Source organism: Cornus florida, unplaced genomic scaffold (genome assembly GCF_030987335.1).
Source record: "Cornus florida cultivar Cherokee Brave unplaced genomic scaffold, ASM3098733v1 CherokeeBrave_3.0.0_Hap2_Chr10, whole genome shotgun sequence".
Classification (NCBI taxonomy): Eukaryota; Viridiplantae; Streptophyta; class Magnoliopsida; order Cornales; family Cornaceae; genus Cornus; species Cornus florida.
Window position 1 is genome coordinate 96,659,198 of NW_026775580.1, and position 22,436 is coordinate 96,681,633.

At 34.3% G+C, this 22,436-nt stretch overlaps 4 protein-coding genes across 4 annotated transcripts; 2 read left to right on the forward strand and 2 right to left on the reverse strand.

The window, feature by feature from the left end:
* Positions 1-6,071: 6,071 nt before the first annotated feature.
* Positions 6,072-7,970, forward strand: LOC132276096 (thioredoxin X, chloroplastic-like). The gene is made up of 2 exons (XM_059777361.1): positions 6,072-6,546; positions 7,533-7,970. The coding sequence occupies exons 1-2, from the start codon at positions 6,208-6,210 to the stop codon at positions 7,737-7,739; spliced, it is 546 nt and encodes a 181-aa protein (XP_059633344.1). The 5' UTR covers positions 6,072-6,207; the 3' UTR covers positions 7,740-7,970.
* Positions 7,971-8,064: 94 nt separating this feature from the next.
* Positions 8,065-9,868, reverse strand: LOC132276098 (sugar transport protein 11-like). The gene is made up of 2 exons (XM_059777363.1): positions 9,545-9,868; positions 8,065-9,445 (listed from the first exon to the last, which is right to left on the reverse strand). The coding sequence occupies exons 1-2, from the start codon at positions 9,662-9,664 to the stop codon at positions 8,747-8,749; spliced, it is 819 nt and encodes a 272-aa protein (XP_059633346.1). The 5' UTR covers positions 9,665-9,868; the 3' UTR covers positions 8,065-8,746.
* A 1,296-nt stretch (positions 9,869-11,164) lies between these two features.
* LOC132276097 (sugar transport protein 10-like) lies at positions 11,165-13,765 on the reverse strand. Its single transcript, XM_059777362.1, has 4 exons — positions 13,578-13,765; positions 12,742-13,070; positions 11,984-12,613; positions 11,165-11,863 (listed from the first exon to the last, which is right to left on the reverse strand). The coding sequence occupies exons 1-4, from the start codon at positions 13,705-13,707 to the stop codon at positions 11,420-11,422; spliced, it is 1,533 nt and encodes a 510-aa protein (XP_059633345.1). The 5' UTR covers positions 13,708-13,765; the 3' UTR covers positions 11,165-11,419.
* Positions 13,766-20,380: 6,615 nt separating this feature from the next.
* Positions 20,381-22,299, forward strand: LOC132276101 (thioredoxin X, chloroplastic-like). The gene is made up of 2 exons (XM_059777365.1): positions 20,381-20,867; positions 21,862-22,299. The coding sequence occupies exons 1-2, from the start codon at positions 20,529-20,531 to the stop codon at positions 22,066-22,068; spliced, it is 546 nt and encodes a 181-aa protein (XP_059633348.1). The 5' UTR covers positions 20,381-20,528; the 3' UTR covers positions 22,069-22,299.
* The last annotated feature ends 137 nt before the right edge of the window (positions 22,300-22,436 follow it).

A 22,436-nucleotide genomic window follows, 5' to 3' on the forward strand; every position in this document is an offset into this window, starting at 1 on the left:
CAAAGTCCACTGGAATTACTAACCCACTAAAATATCGACACATCAACAAATTTTGGTAACGAAGAAGAGGAAAAGTTTTTAGTTTCCAGAAGTGAGGAAAGATTTCCTTTTTCTTTGCCTTTCCTTTTAACTTTTTCTTCTCTTTTTTTTTTTGCCCTTTCAATTTTACCATGTAACCAAATCAAATTCACAAAGTTTTCGTGTTTCTTCTTTCGCCACCCCCATTGTCTTCTATCCATGTTTTTCATCCACCAACATCCTTCCATTTGGCCGAGACACTCCCCTCTCCCTTTTATCCATTTTACATCCTTTCATTCTACTAATAAAAATATAGACGAGACACCTCTTCTTTCCTCCTCCAACCAATGTATAAAGCTCTTTCCTATAATCTAACTTTTAAAAATTGTAATTTTTTGGAGGTATGAATTTCATGCTGATTGTTGAAAAATTAAATGTGTACTCCATCGTATCAAAAAAACAAACAAACAAACTTTTGGTAGTGTTATATCCTTACATCCAATTATTTTCTGTTATGTTATTTTAATTTATATATCATGTAAACCAAAAATAAGATGAATGTTATTTTCAACCAGAATTTTTTATTTTACAGAGTTTCATAAAGAATAACAATTTAAAATAACAAATTAAAATATAGAGTAAAATAAGGAAACTTATCAGGTGGCTCATTATCTTTGGCAAAAAAATAAATAAAGTGGCCTTTTAATAAAATCTATGCTCATTAGTTGTTTATTTTTAACTTGACACTAAGATTTTTTCAATCTATAATTTCATCATTAGTTATTTGGCTTGTGCTTTCTCATGGACACATTCAACAGTATAAATAAAAATAATGACACACAAGCAAAATATATAATTTGACAAATATAGTTTTATTAATTTTTGTTAAGTTATACAACAATAGAAACTTATTTCAAAGAATTTAGACCAATAATCCAATAAATTCTTCAATACAATAAAAATGTATTCAAAACCTTCTTCTAGAGTCAGATGGTGAAATTGTAACAAGTACCAAGTCGAAAAGATAAAAAAATAAAAAAAATCAATAATCATATTAATAAAAAATGTTAAAATGAGAAAGGATGAAAAATATGTGTGAGGAATAAGAACAAAAAAAAAAAAAGAAGATAAAAGTTAATAAGGGTCTTAGAAAAATATAGAAAGGTTCACCAATTATAGAGAGAAAAAATGTATAGTTTTTTAATTTTATTTTCTACTTGTTTACCAAAAAAAAAAAAAAAAGTGATATAAGGAAAAAAAATATGTTGGACCCATTATTAAATTTCTTTGGTTTTAGATAGGTAATAATATATAGAGATTTTTTGGGGGGCCTAAAGAAAAAGAAGTGAAAATGGATAGAAATCTTTTAGATACAAAAAAGATAAAAAATGATATAAATTGTTTAGACCCACTACCAAATCTCTTTATTTGAGGTTTAATAATTGAAGGAAATATGTTTTCATTTAGGAAAGTTATAATATATAAAGAAATGAAAATTTTTAGGTTTATTGGTTGGGGCCTTAAGCTACCGCCTAACCTGTCCTGCAGATTGAGGCACACGTTGAACACATTGTCCTAACCCGCAGGATTCAACAGTCTTTCATGGCAACATACTAAGTCTGATGATTATTGTGTATCCACTATTCACTACTCAAAACTCACATATATAATATAAATATACATGGAGGAGGAATATGACTTCAAACTTTCTCTCTCTAACCATTCTCTCTACAACAAACCCCCTTCTTTCTCTCCGTTTTTCTCCCTGCTCCCTTTCACGAGGGGAGGTGTCGTTTTGCCTCCCACAGCTTTAATAAAACTCATCTTGTTTCAATAAATTCGCATTGTGAGCGTTTTTCACACCGTTTTTGCTTTTACTCGGTTAGATTTGCTCATGTTTGGCTTGTTTCCAGCTAGAATGGGTGGATCTTATATTTTCTCTCCGACTAGATCCCTGATATATGTCGGTTTTGATTGTTCCCGATTTGATCTGATCGGATGTAGTTTTAGAGTTAACCTTTGGGTCACTCCTGTTGCTACTTTTTGCCCTTGGTTGTTTCCGTTGCAGAACTTTGGCTCTTGTTTTCAACAAATTTGAAGCATGTTTTTCATTTTTTCTTATTTTGCTTCAAGATTTGTATGTCTTTATCTGGCTTGACTTTTGCCTTTGTACTGCTATTGATGACTTGGCCTTTGTGCTTTTGCAATGATTAAAAAAAAAAAAAAAAAAACTTCAAATCAAACTATGTTTGTTACGGTGAATGATTCAAGAAAGAGGAGGAAAGTTGAATAACCTATATTTGTAGGGCTTACAATGGTTATTGTCCGACTTCTTTTTAACATATAGGAGGCTCAGTAATTATATGTCGACTGGAAACTCTTGGAATAAAACTCTTGCGTAACTTTCAAAAAACAAGAACTATATCCTATAAACGAAGGAAAATGATACTTGGGTAGATAATTTTGGCAGATTTGTTAGGCAGGAACATGGGGTTGTCCACGTGTACGTCCCTCAATTCCTCTCTCCTCTCTCTTTTTAACAAACATTTTTTTCGTATCGGTTGGGTCTATGAGATCGGTGCGACAAGGTTGCTGCACAGAGTCCGGCGAGGACGAAGACGGAATAGACGGGTGAGCAAAGATGGTGCAGAGAGCACGGAACGGCGGTACAGCGGCGGTGACGGACCTTCGAGTAAAGCGGGCAGAGAACTTAGAGGACGATAACCTCAGTGATGTGGTTATGGCAGTGAGCAGACGGTCGGTAAAGGGGATGGAATGACCGTGAGCAAAAGAAGACCCTACTGGCGACAATGGAAGAATGGCCCAACGGCGGCTACAGCAGCGACTAGAGAAGTCACTATTTCGGCGAAAGGCGGGATAACGGTGAGATTGACGGCGAGGATGAAACGGGATCGGATGTGGAAAACTCGGCCGGTCGAGTGCTTGGCTGTGGATGGCTCGGCCGTGAGCTTGCAGATTCGGATGATGGCGGTCGGCGAGCAAGGAGAAGCTCGGCTGTGAGCTTCTCAGTGGTGAGTTCGTCGAGGATGTCTCTTCATTGTTTGTGATTCTTAGACACGACCAGGTCACGAGAGCTTTGGAATCCTTCGCCATTTGAGGGTCTTCTCTGATACCCTTTTCTTCTTTCTTCGCTGTATTGACAGATTTTTCTGCTTCATTTTTCTTTTTCTTCTTCAATTGATACACATAATTGAATATCATAGTGAGAATGCCAATTCCTGCTAAATCCCCAACTGTAATCCCTGCAACTGTCCCTGGATTTAGCCCCATCTGTTGTTGATTAGGAGAATTCGGAGACTCATTAGGTGAATTTGTTACCGGAGTGGAGTCAATTGTTCTGGGTATGACCACAATTGCTGGAGAAGTGTTGTTTATTGTGACATTAGGTGGAGTTGAGAGCATTGAAGGGATTATACAAAGCTTCTTGAGTGGTTGGCCGCAGATATCCGTGTTTCCGGCGAAGAACTTTGTTTTCTGATTATCTAAGGCCATAGATTGTGGGATTTTGCCGATGAGTTTCTTGAATGAGAGATTTTCCATGAACTGCCGACTAATGTGTTCTGTTGATGTGTGTGAGAGAGAGAAACAGATTGAGAGGAAGACTTATCTCTGGTTTCTGGGCAATTGAATGAGAGAGAGAAGGTTATGTTGAGACTTGAGATAGAGAAGAGACAAAGAGAGAATGTTTGTCAGGGCGTGTATCATTTCAGTTTTTTTAATTATTAAAGTTACTTACATGAACTGCCACGTCTGTTCTACCAAACAAATCGGCCGAAGTCATCGGCCCATCTATCACGCCCATTAACGAATATTAATAATAATACTCTTGTAAATATAAGATAGTTAACAGTCTAGAGTCACAGCCTATAAATGCTTAATAACCAATCAATTGCATGTACATCACTGAACTAATGGTATGGACACACATCAGTGGACCAATACCATTCTTCCACATCAGCAATCACTTCATTTGCTAACTCGTATATAGAGTTATATAGAATGGTATTTGTACATTAATCACCAACATTAAATGTTTATGTGAAAGAATAATTGTAAATGATATATATATATATATATATATATATATATATATAAAATTAATATAAAATGAGAAAAGTCAAGAGAGATTAAATGTAATATATATATAAAAGATATTGTTAATCATTCGATCATCAAGTAATTAAGGAAAAATGATAAAAATGATTATGATAAGAAACGGTAAAAATAAATAAAAAATATTTTATTACGATGGTGAATTATCATTTTCAATCCAAACATGGTCGCTTAGTTTGTAATTTTGAAAAAAATTACAAATTGTACAAAATATTTTAAACAGTTTTATGCTTGATTCAATTTTATGAAAACTCAATTATAAAAAAATCTATTAACAAACTAATTTCTATTTTTTTTTTCTGTCTATTTTTCCCAGAAATGTGGAGCAAATGTACAGTGAGGGGGCAGATCCTAAAGCAAGAGCCTAGCCCAAAGAAACAAGCATATAAGGCAAACATGAATTGAACCTAAATTAGGGGTGCACAAAAGAATCGTGGAACCGGAACTGGAATTGTGAGAATCGGACTAAAATGAGGAACCGTTAAGATCGATCTTTATATTCTCAGATCAATTCATATTTTTTTACTCTAAATACTACTACTTATTAATGATTTTTAATAAAGAAGATGATGAAATTTGTCATTTCAGTATTATTTATTTCTGTCAGTTTTTTATGTGTACGTTTCAACTCGATCATCAAAGCTATATATTCTGATTAATTAGCATTAATCAAGCTGGCGTAGTGCATGAACTAACTGTGTGCTTGCTTAGGAATATCTTTTGGGAATTGAAAGTTTATGATACATATGGTGAAGACGGGTTATAGAATTTCATCGATCTGTATTTTGTTTTAAGATAAATTAAAATAATTTTGAATTAGTCAACTTGGTCAACGGTTCTATGAAACCGAACCGTGAATGATGGGTTGTTCCTGTTCCAGAGTTCAACGGTTCCGGTTTTATTTTTAAGGAACCGTTAAGATCAGTTCCGGCAAGAACCGGACCGAACTGAATCGTGTGCACCCCTAACCTAAATACACAAACAATGGCCCAACAAGGATGCGGAACTGAGCGCTAAAACAAAAATTCAATCAAAATAGCCAAAGTTGTTTTGATACCGATTATTAATTTTTTTAAAGGATAAATTATACAAATATTCCTGCAATTTGGACAAATATTACACAAGTATGTACCCAACAACCCCTACACTCATTTTTTATTTATTTATTTACATAAGGGGATAACAGGGGTGGATGGATAGGAAAGAGAAACTAAGAAAAGAGATGAAGTAGAAAATTAATTTTTTTAGATTCTATAATATATTTTGTATTATTAAAATATATTACATATAAGTGAATGATTGACTTTTTATAGTCTTAAGGGATGTCAGAGTAATAAATCTCAAATGCTCAACTCATGTGAAATTTGCTCAAACTTTAAGGGTGCTAAGTGTAATTTACCTTTTTTTTTTTTTTTTTTTTTTCTTTATGCCCAATCTAGTTGTAAGAACGATTTTTTATTTTTAATTTTATTTTATGTCCATCCTTGTTGTAAGAACGATTTGTTATAAGCTTTTTTTTATGCCCAACCTTTTTAAGAACGATATTTTATTTTATCTATTTATTTATTTATTTTTGCAAAGCTTGTTATATTTTATAGATGTCCAAGTTGTATATTTTATTTATTAATTTTTTTAAGCAATATTTTCTTTATTCTCTAAAATATTAATATTATTTATTATTTTTAAAACATTTGAATAGTTTTATTATACTTTAGAAATTTAATTGTTAGATTTATAAATTGAAAAAATGAATTCAATTTTTACATAAAATTGAAATGGCAAAAAACTCGTTCTAATTTAAGAAAAATGAATTTATGTGATTTTTCTTTTTAAAAAAATAGCCCTATCAGTTTTTTCTATCATTTTCCTTTTTATTTTTCCTTCATTTATTCCAGCTGACTCAGTTGCTGAGTCTGTTGAGGTAAGGCCTCGTCTACGCAATTCATTCTCGTCCTTCCAATCAGTTTGAACTTTGAGCACAAAAGTTCTCTCACGATAATGCTTTGAAGCTCTGCAACTCTCTTTCTCTCTCACCTCGCTCGCAATCGCTCCAACATGGAGACAATTGTTTCCAGTTCGATGACTTTTGTCAGATTACCAGTCTCTCCGGTTCTTACTGTGACATCGACCTGTAAATTCCAGACGAGTTGCTTCACAGCTTCGCCGAAGAGGAGGCTATCGTTGTGTCTTCAGAATCGAAGAACACTAGGGTTAGGGTTTCGTCGGTCTTCGGCACTTCGCAAATCAGCAATAACTTGTGGTGTCACGGAGATTAACGAGAGCCAGTTCTCGGACACTGTTTTGAGGTCTGATCGTCCGGTTCTCGTTGAGTTCGTCGCCAATTGGTGTGGTCCTTGCCGTTTGATCTCTCCCGCCGTTGAATGGCTTGCTCAGGTTCGAATCATTCCCTATTTCTTTCGGTCTCTAATTCAGTTTCTATTTGAATTGAAATTCATTTTTCAGTTTCTGCAATAAACGAACAGATCAATTGGGTGATTAATCATAGGATTGCATTGATTTTAGAAGTAATTTAAACGAATATTGGGTTTTATTGCATTAATTTTAATTTACACAATATTTAATAAGTCAGTGAGAGTTTATGTACCATGAGACTTCATGTTAAACTATTCTAGTACCTCAGAATAGATTTTTTTCCAGTGTTTATGAAGGTCTACGATTCTATGGATTGAATATGTTAAATTGTTCATCTTAGTTTTGCTTTCCAGTTTGTCGTTCACGTTTTTTAGTCTGAAATTCTACAATTTTAGGTAATACTGAAATTCGAATTATTTTTCTAAGAATTGACACAGTTGATATCTTGTTTTGAGTAGATATATATATATATATATATATCTCTTCATACATACATATGTATGTGTGTGCATTCATAGAATTATCTTGTATGGTCTTTACAAAATTGTAGAATTAGAATACTGCTTAGAAATTTAATCATATCCAATGTCATTTACGTACGAGTCTCTAATTAACTCAATCATGTCGAGAATTAAACTTAAATTCCTTACGAGCTTGTAACAATCCAATAAATATTTAATCTACTTAATTATGGCTAGATTATTCCCTTACCTTTGGTGCTTTATTTATAATACTTCTCTTCTTCTTTTGTAATTTTTTAACCTACTCTTCAATTGACTGTTGAGCATTATTACGAAGTTCTCTCTTTTCTGCTTCTTTCTTTCCCATTTCCTTGCTTTTCAGTCATGTATCAGAGCGTTGTAACTTCTGATTCTGATGATTTATTTTTTTGAGAGCAAGAGTGAAAATGTTCGAATTTTGATGAAGATGATAGGATTAGATGACTTAGTAATCTGTATTTGAAGTTATATTTTTCCCCCAAAACTGATATTTATATTATTCATCAGGAATACAAAGAAAAACTAATAGTTGTAAAGATTGATCATGACTCGAATCCTCAACTAATTGAAAAGTACAAGGTTTATGGCTTGCCGACTTTGATCCTCTTCAAAAATGGGCAAGAAGTTCCAGAAAGCAGGAGAGAAGGTGCTATTACAAAGGTAAAGCTCAAAGAGTACGTTGATACTGTGTTGGAGTCGGTCTCTGTCACATAGTTTCTTTAGAAGTTTCTTCACCAGCAATGTTGTTCTCTTCTTCAAGTTGCAACACGGCTGAGAAAATGTGTGAGTAGGAAAAAGTTCTTTTCCATTTGTTCTATTCTTGCGATCTACGACATGGTATGTAATTCCATCCTGCTTGTATATTTTTAGCTGTTCCAAGTGTGAAATTATTGAAAAACTAGATGTAAGCCATATAAGTTGATCAAAGTTTCTACGTTTGTGGCACTTCTGGTTCTCTTAGATAGTCTGTGTGTAGAGCACTCTCTATACAGTAGCAACATAGAGCATGGTATTCTATTTCATGTTGAAATTAGTCCTGTAATATGCACGGTCAACAGGAACACTGTGTGAAAAAACATTGAAAACGAACACCAGAAAACCAAAGATAAATTCCATTTCATGATTCCATTATTTGTATATCTATGGACAGGAGAGCAAAATCTAATGAACAAGAACATAATGCGTGACCTTGCTTGATGTGCATGCCCTATCCTCAATTATTGTACCTGATTAGTTGAGGACCTTGTTAGACATACACCAAAACTAGAACTTAATCTATTTGGTGACCTCATCGTCTGGGATAAATTTTCCCCAGAACCAATGTGCCTTCCACACTCTGTTCATGTCTTCAATGGGGACGTTCCTGGTCTCGGGCAAGAAGAAGTAGACGAAAACGGTCATTATGAGCACAAATCCGCCAAAGAAGAAGAAGAGAGCGAACTTCATGGTGCAGAGCAAGGAGAGGAAGGCCTGAGCTATGGCAAAGGTGAAGAACATGTTCATGGAGACGTTGATGGACTGCCCAGCCGATCGAATCTCAAGTGGACAGATTTCACTCGGTGCCAACTACCCCAATGCACCCCAAGACCATGCGAACCCGGATACGTATAAGCATATAAGCACCAATGCAAGATTGCCATACCCTTTGCTGATGCTTCCTACTCCAGCGACCCAAACACTTTTCCTATAATGGTTCCTACAGCAATCTATAATGAAACAATTCAAATATACACAACCATACACATTATGAATGTTAAATTAATATCATTTTCATATTGATGAACAAATTCCTGGCAAATGAGCATCTGAATGCCACCTTCAAGGAACAATGCCCTTCTCCCAAACTTGTCGACACAGAAGATTGACGACAATGTAGCAAATACATTGATAAGGCCAGTTATAACAGCACTCAAAAGGGAGGCATCGTTACCAAAGCCCAGTGTCTTGAAAAGAACAGGAGCATAAAACATGATGACATTGATGCCGGTGAGTTGCTGGAAGAACGGTATGAGGTGGACCATGACAAGTTGAGGCCTATATCTCCGCTGCATGATGTTCTTCCAGGGGTGTTTCACTTGCTTTGCAGCCTCGCTCGCCTCAACCAAGTCTTGGAACTCAGCGTCAACATGTTCAGTGCCTCTGATTTTCTGCAGCATCCCTCTTGCCTTGTCCTTTTCGCCTCTCTCTATAAGGGAATTGGGAGTGTCTGGCAGGAAGAAAGCTCCCAGTGTCATCACGATGGCAGGGACAGCTGCGAGACCTAAGGAAATTCTCCAACCGTTTCCTCCCTTGAGCTTGGAAGTGCCATAGTTCACGAAGTTGGCAATGAAAAGACCGACTGTAATAGCCATTGAACAGCCAATGTTGAGTGCACCTCTAATTTTTGCTGGTGCCATTTCTGATAGATACACCGGCACACACTGTGTCAACAATGATCGGCTAAATTTAGGTTTAACAAGACTAAAGAGTTTTTTGTTGGACATTATTTATTTTTTTAAAAAAAATCCATCATTGTTTACCTGATTAGCAGATCCAACACCAACACCTAGCAATAGACGACCAACGATACGCATTGCAACATTTTTGGCAAGACCATTAAGGATAGCGCCAGCAAGAAACACAGTCCCTCCAAAAAGCATGGAGACCCTCCGGCCGAAGACCCTCGTTGTTGCAGAGGCAAAGATGGAAGCTATCAGTGCAGCTATGTAAAGCGAAGAGGTGAATGGTTGAAGTATCTGACTTTCAAATTTTCAGTACTGATTATAATGGTGACCAGAGAGATTTTTCTCCTTCAAGTACACTGATGGGAAAAACTTCCTCAAGAATTCATCCATGGATGTCACACCTCCTGCATAACATTGAATGTACAATCATGCATTCACTATAAATCAAGCATTCTATTATAATTTTCACGTAGACAAAACATATTAATTAAAGGGAAGAAAAAAAAAGCACAAGTAATAGGGTTTAACGAAGAACTCTGTTAAAAACTACATGAATTCAAAACCAAATTTTTTTTTTTTAAACTACATGATCACAGAACCAAGGCATATATATGTATCTGTATATATATATATATATATATATATATATATAAGTAACCACCTGAGATTCCAATGTCGTAGCCGAAGATGAGACCACTGGTGGCGGCAACAAAACACGTGACCACCACGAATGCGGTGACACGGCCCTCATACTCTTTGGAACCATTTTGAACAACACCACCTCCTCCTGCCATTGTAGCGCCAAACTAGGGTGACAAGAAACCAAAAGATCTCACAGTTGAAGCTTTATTGTTTTGATGACAGACCCTTTGATTTCTTTTCTTCTCAAGTCTCTCTTCCTTGCTACATTCAGTGAGGAAATCTTGTTTCCCTTCCTCTCCTCTCACTGACCTAGCGATTAGGTTTATCTCAAATGAAGTGATTGAACTTTATCAAGGTTTTGAAATGGTAGGTAGCCCAGAAAATTCGGGAAATCTCGACACTTGTTAGTTAGTTAAAAACAAAACACGCCATCGCCATCTTAGTATGTGGCTATTCTTATTCTCATCCAATAATATTTATTTTCGCTATCAATTTCATTCAAACTAACCAAGCCAAGGATTGGTGGGTTGGAATCTTATTATTAGATGCAATGATCAGTCTCCACTTTCGTTTGGATGACAGCAGAGACGGAACTAGCTAAAAGGCGGCTTAGTGGGGTAGCTAAAAAGGCTTAGTGGGCAAGTGCCCCCACCCCCAATTTTGCAACCAACTAGTTAGCGTGGTACATGAGTTAGACCTAATTCTTGATATGTCGGATTAACGGACAGATTGTACAACTTACAATGACAATGTTTACAGAACTTTAACATTAGTTTATACACTATATTGACGTCTTCTGGAGTTTTAAGTAAATTAAATATCATAAAATACAATTGTTATTTTGACTGATTTTGAGCTTAAAAAGTTAATAATACTCTTACATTAATTTATCATTTCATTACAATACATGAGACGCTCTCTACTCCTCTTCTTTTAATAATACTCTTGCATCATATTGGTACAATACATGGTACTGATGATCTGTTTTTTTGGAGTGCAAGAGTGAATATGTTCGAATTTGATGAAGACGAACATATGATTAGATATCAGGAATACAAAGAAAAATTAACAGTCAGTAAAGTAAAAGATTGATCATGACTCAAATCCTCGACTAATTGAAGAGTACAGGGGAGAAGCTGCTATTAGAAAGGTAAAGCTTAAGAGTACAATATCTATATATATATTTCCGGTAAATAAAATCACTTACATAATTGCGGTGTTGAAGTAGGTTTGTGTCACATAACTATGTGACATGATTCTCCTCGGTTATATAATAACCTGATTGAGGACTTAAACCCAAAACTAAAATTAACACATCTCTTTGGGGACGACCTCATCGTCCGGGATATATTTTCCCCAGAACCAATGTGCCTTCCACACTCTGTTCATGTTTTCGATGGGGATGTTCTTGGTCTCAGGCAAGAAGAAGTAGACAAAAACAGTCATTATGAACACGAATCCGGCAAAGAAGAAGAAGAGGCCGAACTTAAAGTTGCAGAGCATGGAGAGGAAGCACTGAGCTATGATGAAGGTGAAGAACATGTTCATGGAGACGTTGATGGACTGCCCAGCTGATCGAATCTCAAGTGGAAAGATCTCACTCGGTACCAACCATCCCAATGCACCCCAAGACCAGGCGAATCCAGCCACGTATAAGCATATAAACACCAATGCAAGATCACCAGCCGCTTTGCTGATGCTTCCTACTCCACCAACTCCAAACTCTTTGCCTATAATGGCTCCTACAGCAACCTAAAATGAAACAATGTATGTTAATTTATAGAGAATAATAGGGAGTCCGACAGCAGACACATCCAATTAATTTTATGTAAGGGCTCCTCGCTCACATAAATTTTTAGAATAGATAGATACCTGGCAAATGAGCATCTGAATGCCACCTTGAATGAACAATACCCTTCTCCCGAACTTATCGACACACAAGATTGACAGCAATGTAGCAAAGACATTAACAATGCCAGTTATGACAGCACTCATAAGGGAGGCATCACTACCAAGTCCCAGTGTCTTGAAAAGAACAGGAGCGTAAAACATGGTGACATTGATGCCGGTGAGCTGTTGGAAGAATGGTATGAGGAGGACCATGACAAGTTGAGGCCTATATCTCCGTTGCCTGATGTTCTTCCAGGGGTGTTTCACTTGCTTTGAAGTCTCGCTCGCCTCAACCAAGTCATGGAACTCCGCGTCAACATTTTCAACGCCTCTGATTTTCTGCAGCATCCCTCTTGCCTTGTCCTTGTCGCCTCGCTCTATGAGGGAATTGGGAGTGTCTGGCAGGAAGTAAGCCCCGAGTGTCATCACGACAGCAGGGACACCCGCGAGACCTAAGGAAATTCTCCAACCAATGCCTCCCTTGAGTTTGGACGTGCCATAGTTCACTAGGTTCGCAATGAGAATCCCTATTGTAATGGCCATTGAAAAGCCAATGTTGAGTGCACCTCTTATTTTTGCTGGTGCCATTTCTGACAGATACACCGGCACAGACTGTGTCAACAATTAAATTTAAGAGGCCTTTGTTGGATATTATTCATTGGAATCACACAAAAAAAATTGACCGTTATTTGCAGCATTACTCATATATATATGTGTGTGTGTGTGTGTGATTTTATTACCTGGTTGGCATATCCAACACCAACACCTAGCAATATACGACCAATGATGAGCATTGCTACATTTTTGGCAAGACCATTAAGCAGAGAGCCAGCAAGAAACACCATCCCTCCAAAAAGCATGGAGATCCTTCGTCCGAAAACCCTGGTTGTTTCGGAGGCAACGAATGAAGCTACGAGTGCAGCTATGTAAAGTGAAGAGGTGAACAGTTGAAGTATCTGGCTATCAAATTTGCAGTACTGATTATAATGGTGACCAGAGAGATTTTTCTCCTTCAAGTACACTGATGGGAAGAACTTTTCCAGGAATTCATCCATGGATGTTACACCTCCTGCATAACATATCATATCAAATGTAATTTATCCGTTTATGGTTCATAATCATATTACTAATAACTATCAAAACATCAATTATAAATCAAATATTTAATTATATATATTTTCATGTATCCAAAACTTATTAAAGGAAAAATCTAACCATTTAGCATGATTAGTCTCAACAATCTTATTTTTTTTTTTTTTCTTGCAGATATGGATTGACATCCCCAGTTGTGAAAGTGCCTTAAACTAGGTTGCTAATGAGAACTTTACCATAATAATAATAAAAAAAACGTACGTAAATTCAAAAACTTTTTTCCCTTCAGTTTGGAAAGAAACATGACCATGAGAACCACCGAAAATTTGACTTGAATGGTATTTCCTCAGACTTCTCATAGGAGAGATTGAAAGTTCAAGCTCGAGTAAGGTGTGTGAATATATATATGTGTGTGTTATACAAGCTTTATGTAAATATTAAAAGTTGCACCCTTCTTTACTGATTAATAAAAGTATATACCAACCAGATATTCCGATGTCATAGCCAAAGATGAGACCACCGGTGGCGGCAACAATACATGTGATCACCACGAATGCGGTGACGCCGCCCTCGTACTGTTTGGAACCCCGTTGAACAAAAACTCCTCCTGCCATCTTGTAGCCAAACAACAGTAGTAGTACGGAAAGGAATCTTGATTTCTTTTCTTCTCAAAGTCTCTCTTCTCCTCCTTGGTACATGTAAGTGAGGTGAGGGAGCCAAGTTTGACCAGTTTTATTGAGGTTCTCGAGCGGTATGTCACGGGCGTGACAGGTAGGTGGGTATCCCAAATCTTGGAAAGTTTGAACACTGTTGTTATCTGAAAGTAGAACACACCTCACATGTGGCTATTCTAGTCTCTCATAGTATTATTTTTGGCTATCAATTTCATTCCACTTAACTGAACAGTAAGATACTAGATAAGACGGATATGACATGTCATTAAATAAATAAAAAATTAATTAATCGGTAATATAATGAATTCCACCACTTAAAAAATTACTTACGATCACTTTTTATTTATTAATTTATTATATTTCCAGTAGTATAGCATACCAAAAATACCTACTCACCTAACAGAGAACTATTACGGGTGGATAAGTTCAAATACGAGAAATTTATCTCCATGATTGATTGGACAACAGTGACACTGACGAATCTAGCTAAGGCCTAGTGGGGCAAGTGCCGTTTCAATTTTGCATGTTTATATGATCACGTGTTGTGCATCTTTGGTAAGACAGCAATGCGGATAAAAATAAAAATAAAAAATTATTTGCATGAGTATAATTTGGATGAAATTATGTAATAATTTCTTCACAAGGTGTGGCTCTCTCCTATTATTTTTTCAAATATCTATTAATGAAAATTATTTAACATTATTAATTGTGATTTTGTGTAGCAAAATTCAAGCACGCCCTTCTTAATTTTAAATATTTTCTATTTATAGCTATTATTTTTTTATTTAGGACTGTCCCAAAAATTAAAGAAAAAAAAGAGTATATTTCCATAATTAATTGATAATTTTAATTGCATTAATTGCAAATTACTTTAAAAAGTTCTAATATCTAAAGCGAATAACTTTTTATTTTTATGTTTTTTTAGAGTATGTTGTATCGATCTCATAATATACGTACTATTTAAATTAAGAGTGCGATTTGAAAGTGAGACATCTCTCAATAACACAGACCATAAACCAAACAATCTTTCATTCTATCATAATTTATCATATAAATTCATGTGATTAGAACAAACGCAACATTTCTTTTCACAGAATCTGCCTTAATAGGTAAAAGTATATATGTTATCCATTTTTTGTAATGGTTTTTTTGGTTGTTTTTATCCAAACTCTTAATATGGATTAGGATTCTTGATTGGTCAACCTCTCCATTTTCATTTTATCGTTGGTGTTTGATTCAAATTCATCATCATCACTGTTGTCCCAATTGTCTATTGGATTTTTCAAACAGTATGGCTATCCAACTCTTCCTCAGACAATCCTGAGTACGAATTAGGCAAATTGTTTATACATACAAAATAATATAGAACACCATAAAAAGTCATGGTGTTGTGGGCCTTTAGATAAAAATATAGATTTTGTGCTTTTAATTTTTATGGAGATTCGTAGTGAGTGAGTTTGCTACTGCTAGACTATGGAATTTCTGATTTAGGGTTTTATGATAATTTGTGATTAAAGTCTAACACAAATTGAATTAGAGTTTTTACATGTGCGTTATAAGAATGTAAAATTAATTGAAGTTCTGAGATCTAGGATTTTATAATAATTTGTGATTAAAGTCTAACACAAATTGAATTAGAGTTTTTACATGTGCTATTTTGGTGGAGAAAAATATTTTATCACCTTTATAGATGATTTTTCACGCTATGGATATATCTATTTGTTGCATGAAAAATCTCAAGTCACTCTTGAAGTATACATAAATGAGGTTGAAAGGCAACTAGATAAAAAAGTGAAAATAGTAAGGTCAGATAGAGGTGGTGAATATTATGGGAAGTATGATGAAACGGTCAATGTCCTGAACCGTTTGCTAAATTCCTTGAAAAGACATTTGTGCTCAATACACTATGCCAGGCACGCCATGGAAAGGCTTAATCGTACTCTTATGGAAATGGTTAGGACACGTGCACCACTAACTAGCATATATTATATATAATTATAGTTGTGGGCCTTTAGATAAAAATTAAAAGGGTTAATTAGAATGACATCTATTGAGGTTTGTCATAATGTCAATCATATACAAGTTAAGCATTTTTTGAGCAATGAGACCCTGTAAGAATTTTGATCCAAACAATCCTTAAAATGTTTAAAAAGATAAATTGCCTTTCATTGTGAAAAATCAAAACCCATGAAAAGTCATTTTTGCCCTTCAGTGAACCTTACCCTATAGGATATTCATTCTTTCTTTTCCAAACACGGCGTATGCATCCGTTCTCTCTCTCTAAGTTCTGCAAAAATGAAACGCTAATTCTACCCCTACATCTCTTTTTCTCACCACCACCATGGTTGATTTGTGCTATGGGTGGTATGAGAAGGAAGTGGATCGCTACGATGGAAGTTGTATTGGACTAGGGTTTGTAGGATTTTGTGAAGAAATTAGATTGATTTATGGCTTCGTGGACCGCGGCGGAGGTGGCGACGAGAGGGTTGCATCTCTGTTTGTTCTCTTTGCTCCTCTGTTTCTTCAAACTTGGGTCGACGATGCTTTCCCGGTGTTTCAAGATTCTTAATTGATTATTATCAGCCCTTCATTGTGTATGTATATTTGTGTATGCATTATTTGTGTATGTGTGTTGGCAATCGGTCTTATATAGAAAGAAAAAAGGAATTTATTTAGGGGAAAAAGAATTTATTTAGAAAAGGAGAGTTAAAAAAGGAATTTATTTAGAAAGGAATTTATTTAGAAAAAAATTTATGTGAGAGATTTTATATTATCTGTATATATAGAAAATAATTATAAAATCATGATAATCTCTCTCTATATATGTACACATCAATACATATATTACACACAAACACAATTATCCAACTTTCCTTTTCTAAATCAATCCTTCAACACCCCAATTACAATCACAAACCGATTTTTCAACTTTCCTTGTCTAAATCAATCCTTCAACACCGGATTGTAATTAGTTCACCTTTACTTTTCTAAATCACCTCTATTGGAATCATAAACAGATGCATACTATCAAAATAATATATACATAAACACACGCACCCAATTCCTTAATTCAATTACATGATTTTTACTGTTTTAGTATATATTAATATATATACATGATTTTTCAACTTTCCTTGTCTACATCAATCCTTCAACACCGGATTGTAATTAGTTCATCTTTACTTTTCTAAACCACCTCTATTGGAATCATAAACAGATGCATACTATCAAAATAATATATACATAAACACACGCACCCAATTCCTTAATTCAATTATATGATTTTTATTCTTTTACCATTAAATTACATGATTTATATATATATATATATATATATATATATATATACACACACACACATATATTTATCCGTGTGTTCATTCCCTCTTAATATGAGCTGTGGAGTGGTGGTGGTGGGTGGTGGTGGCCTGGAATGATGGGTGTGAAGGTTAAAATTGTAATTATATTATTTAAATTGGGTAACTAATAAGTTAAAGGGTAATAAAGTCATTTCACAATGTGTCAGATCTTGTAGCTGACTGTTGGGGTCTTATGTGAGGGGATGTCATTGTTCAAAATAGGTATATGGTTATCATTATGACAAACTTCAGGTGTTATTATAATTAACCCAAATTAAAATCACAAACTCACTCACTCTGAATCTCGATAAAAATTAAAAGCACAAAATCTAAAACTAGTTTTACACTTTCACCTGACCTCTCAAACTCACTCCGCCTCCCCTCATCAGTCATCTCCTCTCCTCTCCTCTCTTCTCGAGACTCTAAGCCTCTCACTATCTCAAGTTCTTAACTCACTTGTCCCTATCTTCTCATATCACAGTCTCGCGGCGCCGACTAGCCTCTGATTCGTGAATTTGATCGGATCGGTCTCTGTCTTCTCAGATCACAGTCTCACGACGCCGACTCGACTCTGATTTGTGGATTCAGTCGGATCGTTCTTTATCTTCTCAGGTCAATTCGTATTTTTTTACTCTAAATACAACTACTTATTAATGATTTTTAACCAGGAAGATGATGAAATATGTCATTTCAGTATTATTTATTTCTGTCAATTTTTTATGTGTACGTTCCAACTCGATCATCAAAGCTATATATTCTGATTAATTAGCAATAATCAAGCTGGCGTATTGCATGAACTAACTGTGTGCTTGCTTAGGAATATCTTTTGGGAATTGAAATAGTCAACTTGGTTAACGGTTCCATGGAACCAAACCGTGAATGACGGTTCGGTCCGGTTCCAGAGCTCAACGATTCCGGTTCCATTTGTAAGGAACCGGGAACCGGACTGAACTGAACCGTGTGCACCTTTTACCTAAATTCACAAACAATGCCCAACAAGGATGCGGAACCGAGCACTAAAACAAAAATTCAATCAAAATAGCCAAAGTTGTTTTGATAATGATTATTAATTTTTTTAAAGGATAAATTGTACAAATTTTCCTGAAGTTTGGACAAAGATTACACAAGTAAATTTTTTTAAATTTAATACTTTGACGTACCTTGAGGATTGGGTGTACCCAACAACTCCCCCTCCTTCACAACTTGTAAAAAAAATTTAGGAAATGATCAAGTTGCCCCTGCACTCATTTTTTATTTATTTATTTACATAAGGGGATAACCGTGGTGGATATGAAAGAGAAACTAAGAAAAGAGATGAAATAGAAAATTATTATTTTTAGATTCTATAATATATTTTGTATTATTAAAATATATTACATATAAGGGTATGATTGACTTTTTATAGTCTTAAGGGATGTTGGAGTAATAAATTTCAAATACTCCACTAATGTGAAATTTGCTCAAACCTTAAGGGAGCTAAGTATAATTTACCTATTTTTTTATGCCCAATCTAGTTGTAAGAACGATTTTTTATTTTTTATTTTATTTTATGTCCGTCCTTGTTGTAAGAACGATTTGTTATAAGCTTTTTTATTTTTTTATGCCCAACCTTTTTAAGAACGATATTTTATTTTATCTATTTATTTATTTATTTTTGCAAAGCTTGTTATATTTTATTAGGGGTGACAAAATGGGTCAGGAACCATCAACCCGCCCATATTCGCCCGCTTTTTAATGGTTCTGGATGAATTATATTTAATTTGAGGGTCAAGATGGGTTGTGTAACTTTTAACCACTTAATTTGAAGGTCAACATGAGTTAAATATGGTTAACCATATTCAACCCATATTTCACATAATAAACACAAAACACACATCTATAAATCTATTCTATATTGTACTCAACTCATTTTTCTCTCTAAAATTCTCTCACTTACCATCCTTTCTCTCTCTAAATTTATCTCTTATCAATCACTTCTCTCTAAGTTTCTCTCTCTAGAAACTTCTTCTAAAAAAACAAATAATTAAAAAATAATTTTAAAAATTAAAAATTTTGAAACCTTGTGAAAAAATAATTAAAAAATAAAAAATAATTAATTTTTTAAAAAAATAATTAAAAAATAAAAAATAATTTAATTTTTTTTATGAATCACTATATCCAAGATCATAAAATTTCTATGTATTGTTGTATTTGATAAATTTCAAAACTAAACATTCTAACTAATCACCGTTCTTTTTTTCTTCTTGATGTGCACGTTGTTTTATTGTTTTCTTCTTAATGTCTTTCTTTCAACAACCTTTTATATTTTTATGTTTATCCCTATATATAATCCTCTTATTTTTGTGATATTATCTTTCTTTTTTAGTTGCTGTGAAAACTGCTCCAATCTGCACCAACTCAATGTATTAAAAAAATTAAAAATTTGCAAATTGCACAATATTATGAATTTTTTTTTTTTTTTTTTTCAAGAGTAAGAAAACGTTATTTTATTTATTTATTTTAACCTTCACTTTCCTATTTGCACATATCTCTAAAATTTTCTAACCTAATTGTTGTAAAACGCACTTAATAGGATTACTCTTTTAATTTTTTACTGATTTGATTTTAATATATATCTGTAATGGTTGGACTGATTTGTAATTTTGTATCTGGTTCATATATGGGCTCTGCAGTATATTTCTGGAACAGTTGACTGATTTTGTCGTCTAGCTTATTTTATAATTTAAAAGAAATACTTTTAAATTATTTTATAATTACTAATGTAATGTGTTTTACCTCTCAATATAAATGTCTATTACCTCCAAAGTTAAGTTTTATTTTATTTTTAAAATAATTAAGTTGCGTCTTATTAAGACACACATAATGAATAAACGGGTTGAATATGGGTATTGACCCACATTAACCCGCTCATTTTTAATCCAACCCAAATCAGACCCAACCCGCTTATTGGCCTTCCCATTTTATAAATGTCCAAGTTGTATATTTTATTTATTAATTTTTTTAAGCAATATTTTCTTTATTCTCTAAAATATTAATATTATTTATTATTTTTAAAACATTTGAATAGTTTTATTATATTTATAAATTGAAAAAATGAATTCAATTTTCACATAAAATAGAAATGGCAAAAAACTCGTTCTAATTTAAGAAAAATGAATTTATGTGATTTTTCTTTTTTTTACAAAATAGCCCTATCAGTTTTTTCTATCATTTTCCTTTTTATTTTTCCTTGATTTATTCCAGCTGACTCAGTGCTGAGTCTGTTGAGGTAAGGCCTCGTCTACGCAATTCATTCTCGTCCTTCCAATCAGTTTGAACTTTGAGCACAAAAGTTCTCTCACGATAATGCTTTGAAGCTCTGCAACTCTCTTTCTCTCTCATCTCGCTCGCAATCGCTCCAACATGGAGACAATTGTTTCCAGTTCGATGACTTTTGTCAGATTACCAGTCTCTCCGGTTCTTACAGTGACATCGACCTTTAAATTCCAGACGAGTTGCTTCACAGCTTCGCCGAAGAGGAGGCTATCGTTGCGTCCTCAGAATCGAAGAACACTAGGGTTAGGGTTTCGTCGATCTTCGTCACTTCGCAAATCAGCAATAACTTGCGGTGTCACGGAGATTAACGAGAGCCAGTTCTCGGACACTGTTTTGAGGTCTGATTGTCCGGTTCTCGTTGAGTTCGTCGCCAATTGGTGTGGTCCTTGCCGTTTGATCTCTCCCGCTGTTGAATGGCTTGCTCAGGTTCGAATCATTCCCTATTTCTTTCGGTCTCTAATTCAGTTTCTATTTGAATTGAAATTCATTTTTCAGTTTCTTCAATAAACGAACTGATCAATTGTGTGATTAATCATAGGATTGCATTGATTTTAGAAGTAAATTAAACGAATATTGGGTTTTATTGCATTAATTTTAATTTACATACCATATTTAATAAGTCAGTGACAGTTTATCTACCATGAGACTTCATGTTAAACTATTCTAGTACCTCAGAATAGATTTTTTTTCATTGTTTATGAAGGTCTACGATTCTATGGATTGAATATGTTAAATTGTTCATCTTAATTTTACTTTCCAGTTTGTCGTTCACGTTTTTTAGTCTGAAATTCTACAATTTTAGGTAATACTGAAATTCGAATTATTTTTCTAAGAATCGACACAGTTGATATCTTGATTTAAATAGATATACATATATATATATATATATATATATTTATACATACATATGTATGTGTGTGCATTCATAGAATTATCTTGTATGGTCTTTACAAAATTGTAGAATTAGAATAGTGCCTAGAAATTTAATCATACCCAATGTCATTTACGTATTTAACGAGTCTCTAATTAACTCAATCATGTCGAGAATTAAACTTAAATTCCTTACGAGCTTGTAACAATCCAATAAATATTTAATCTACTTAATTATGGCTAGATTATTCCGTTACCTTTGGTGCTTTATTTATAATACTTCTCTTCTTCTTTTGTAAATTTTTAACCTACTCTTCAATTGATTGTTGAGCATTACGAAGTTCTCTCTTTTCTGCTTCTTTCTTTCCCATTTTCTTGCTTTTCAGTCATGTATCAGAGCGTTGTAACTTCTGATTCTGATGATTTATTTTTTGGAGAGCAAGAGTGAAAATGTTCGAATTTTGATGAAGATGATATGATTAGATGACTTAGTAATCTGTATTTGAAGTTATATTTTTCCCCCAAAACTGATATTTATATTATTTATCAGGAATACAAAGAAAAACTAATAGTCGTAAAGATTGATCATGACTCGAATCCTCAACTAATTGAAAAGTACGAGGTTTATGGCTTGCCAACTTTGATCCTCTTCAAAAATGGGCAAGAAGTTCCAGAAAGCAGGAGAGAAGGTGCTATTACAAAGGTAAAGCTTAAAGAGTACGTTGATACTCTGTTGGAGTCGGTCTCTGTCACATAGTTTCTTTAGAAGTTTCTTCACCAGCAATGTTGTTCTCTTCTTCAAGTTGCAACACGGCTGAGAACATGTGTGAGTAGGAAAAAGTTCTTTTCCATTTGTTCTATTCTTGCGATCTACGACATGGTATGTAATTCCATCCTGCTTGTATATTTTGAGCTGTTCCAAGTGTGAAATTATTGAAAAACTAGATGTAAGCCATATCAGTCGATCAAAGTTTCTACGTTTGTGGCACTTCTGGTTCTCTTAGATAGTCTGTGTGTAGAGCACTCTCTATACGGTAGCAACATAGAGCATGGTATTCGATCTATTTCATGTTGAAATTAGTCCTGTAATATGCACGGTCAACAGGAACAGTGTGTGTTAAAAAA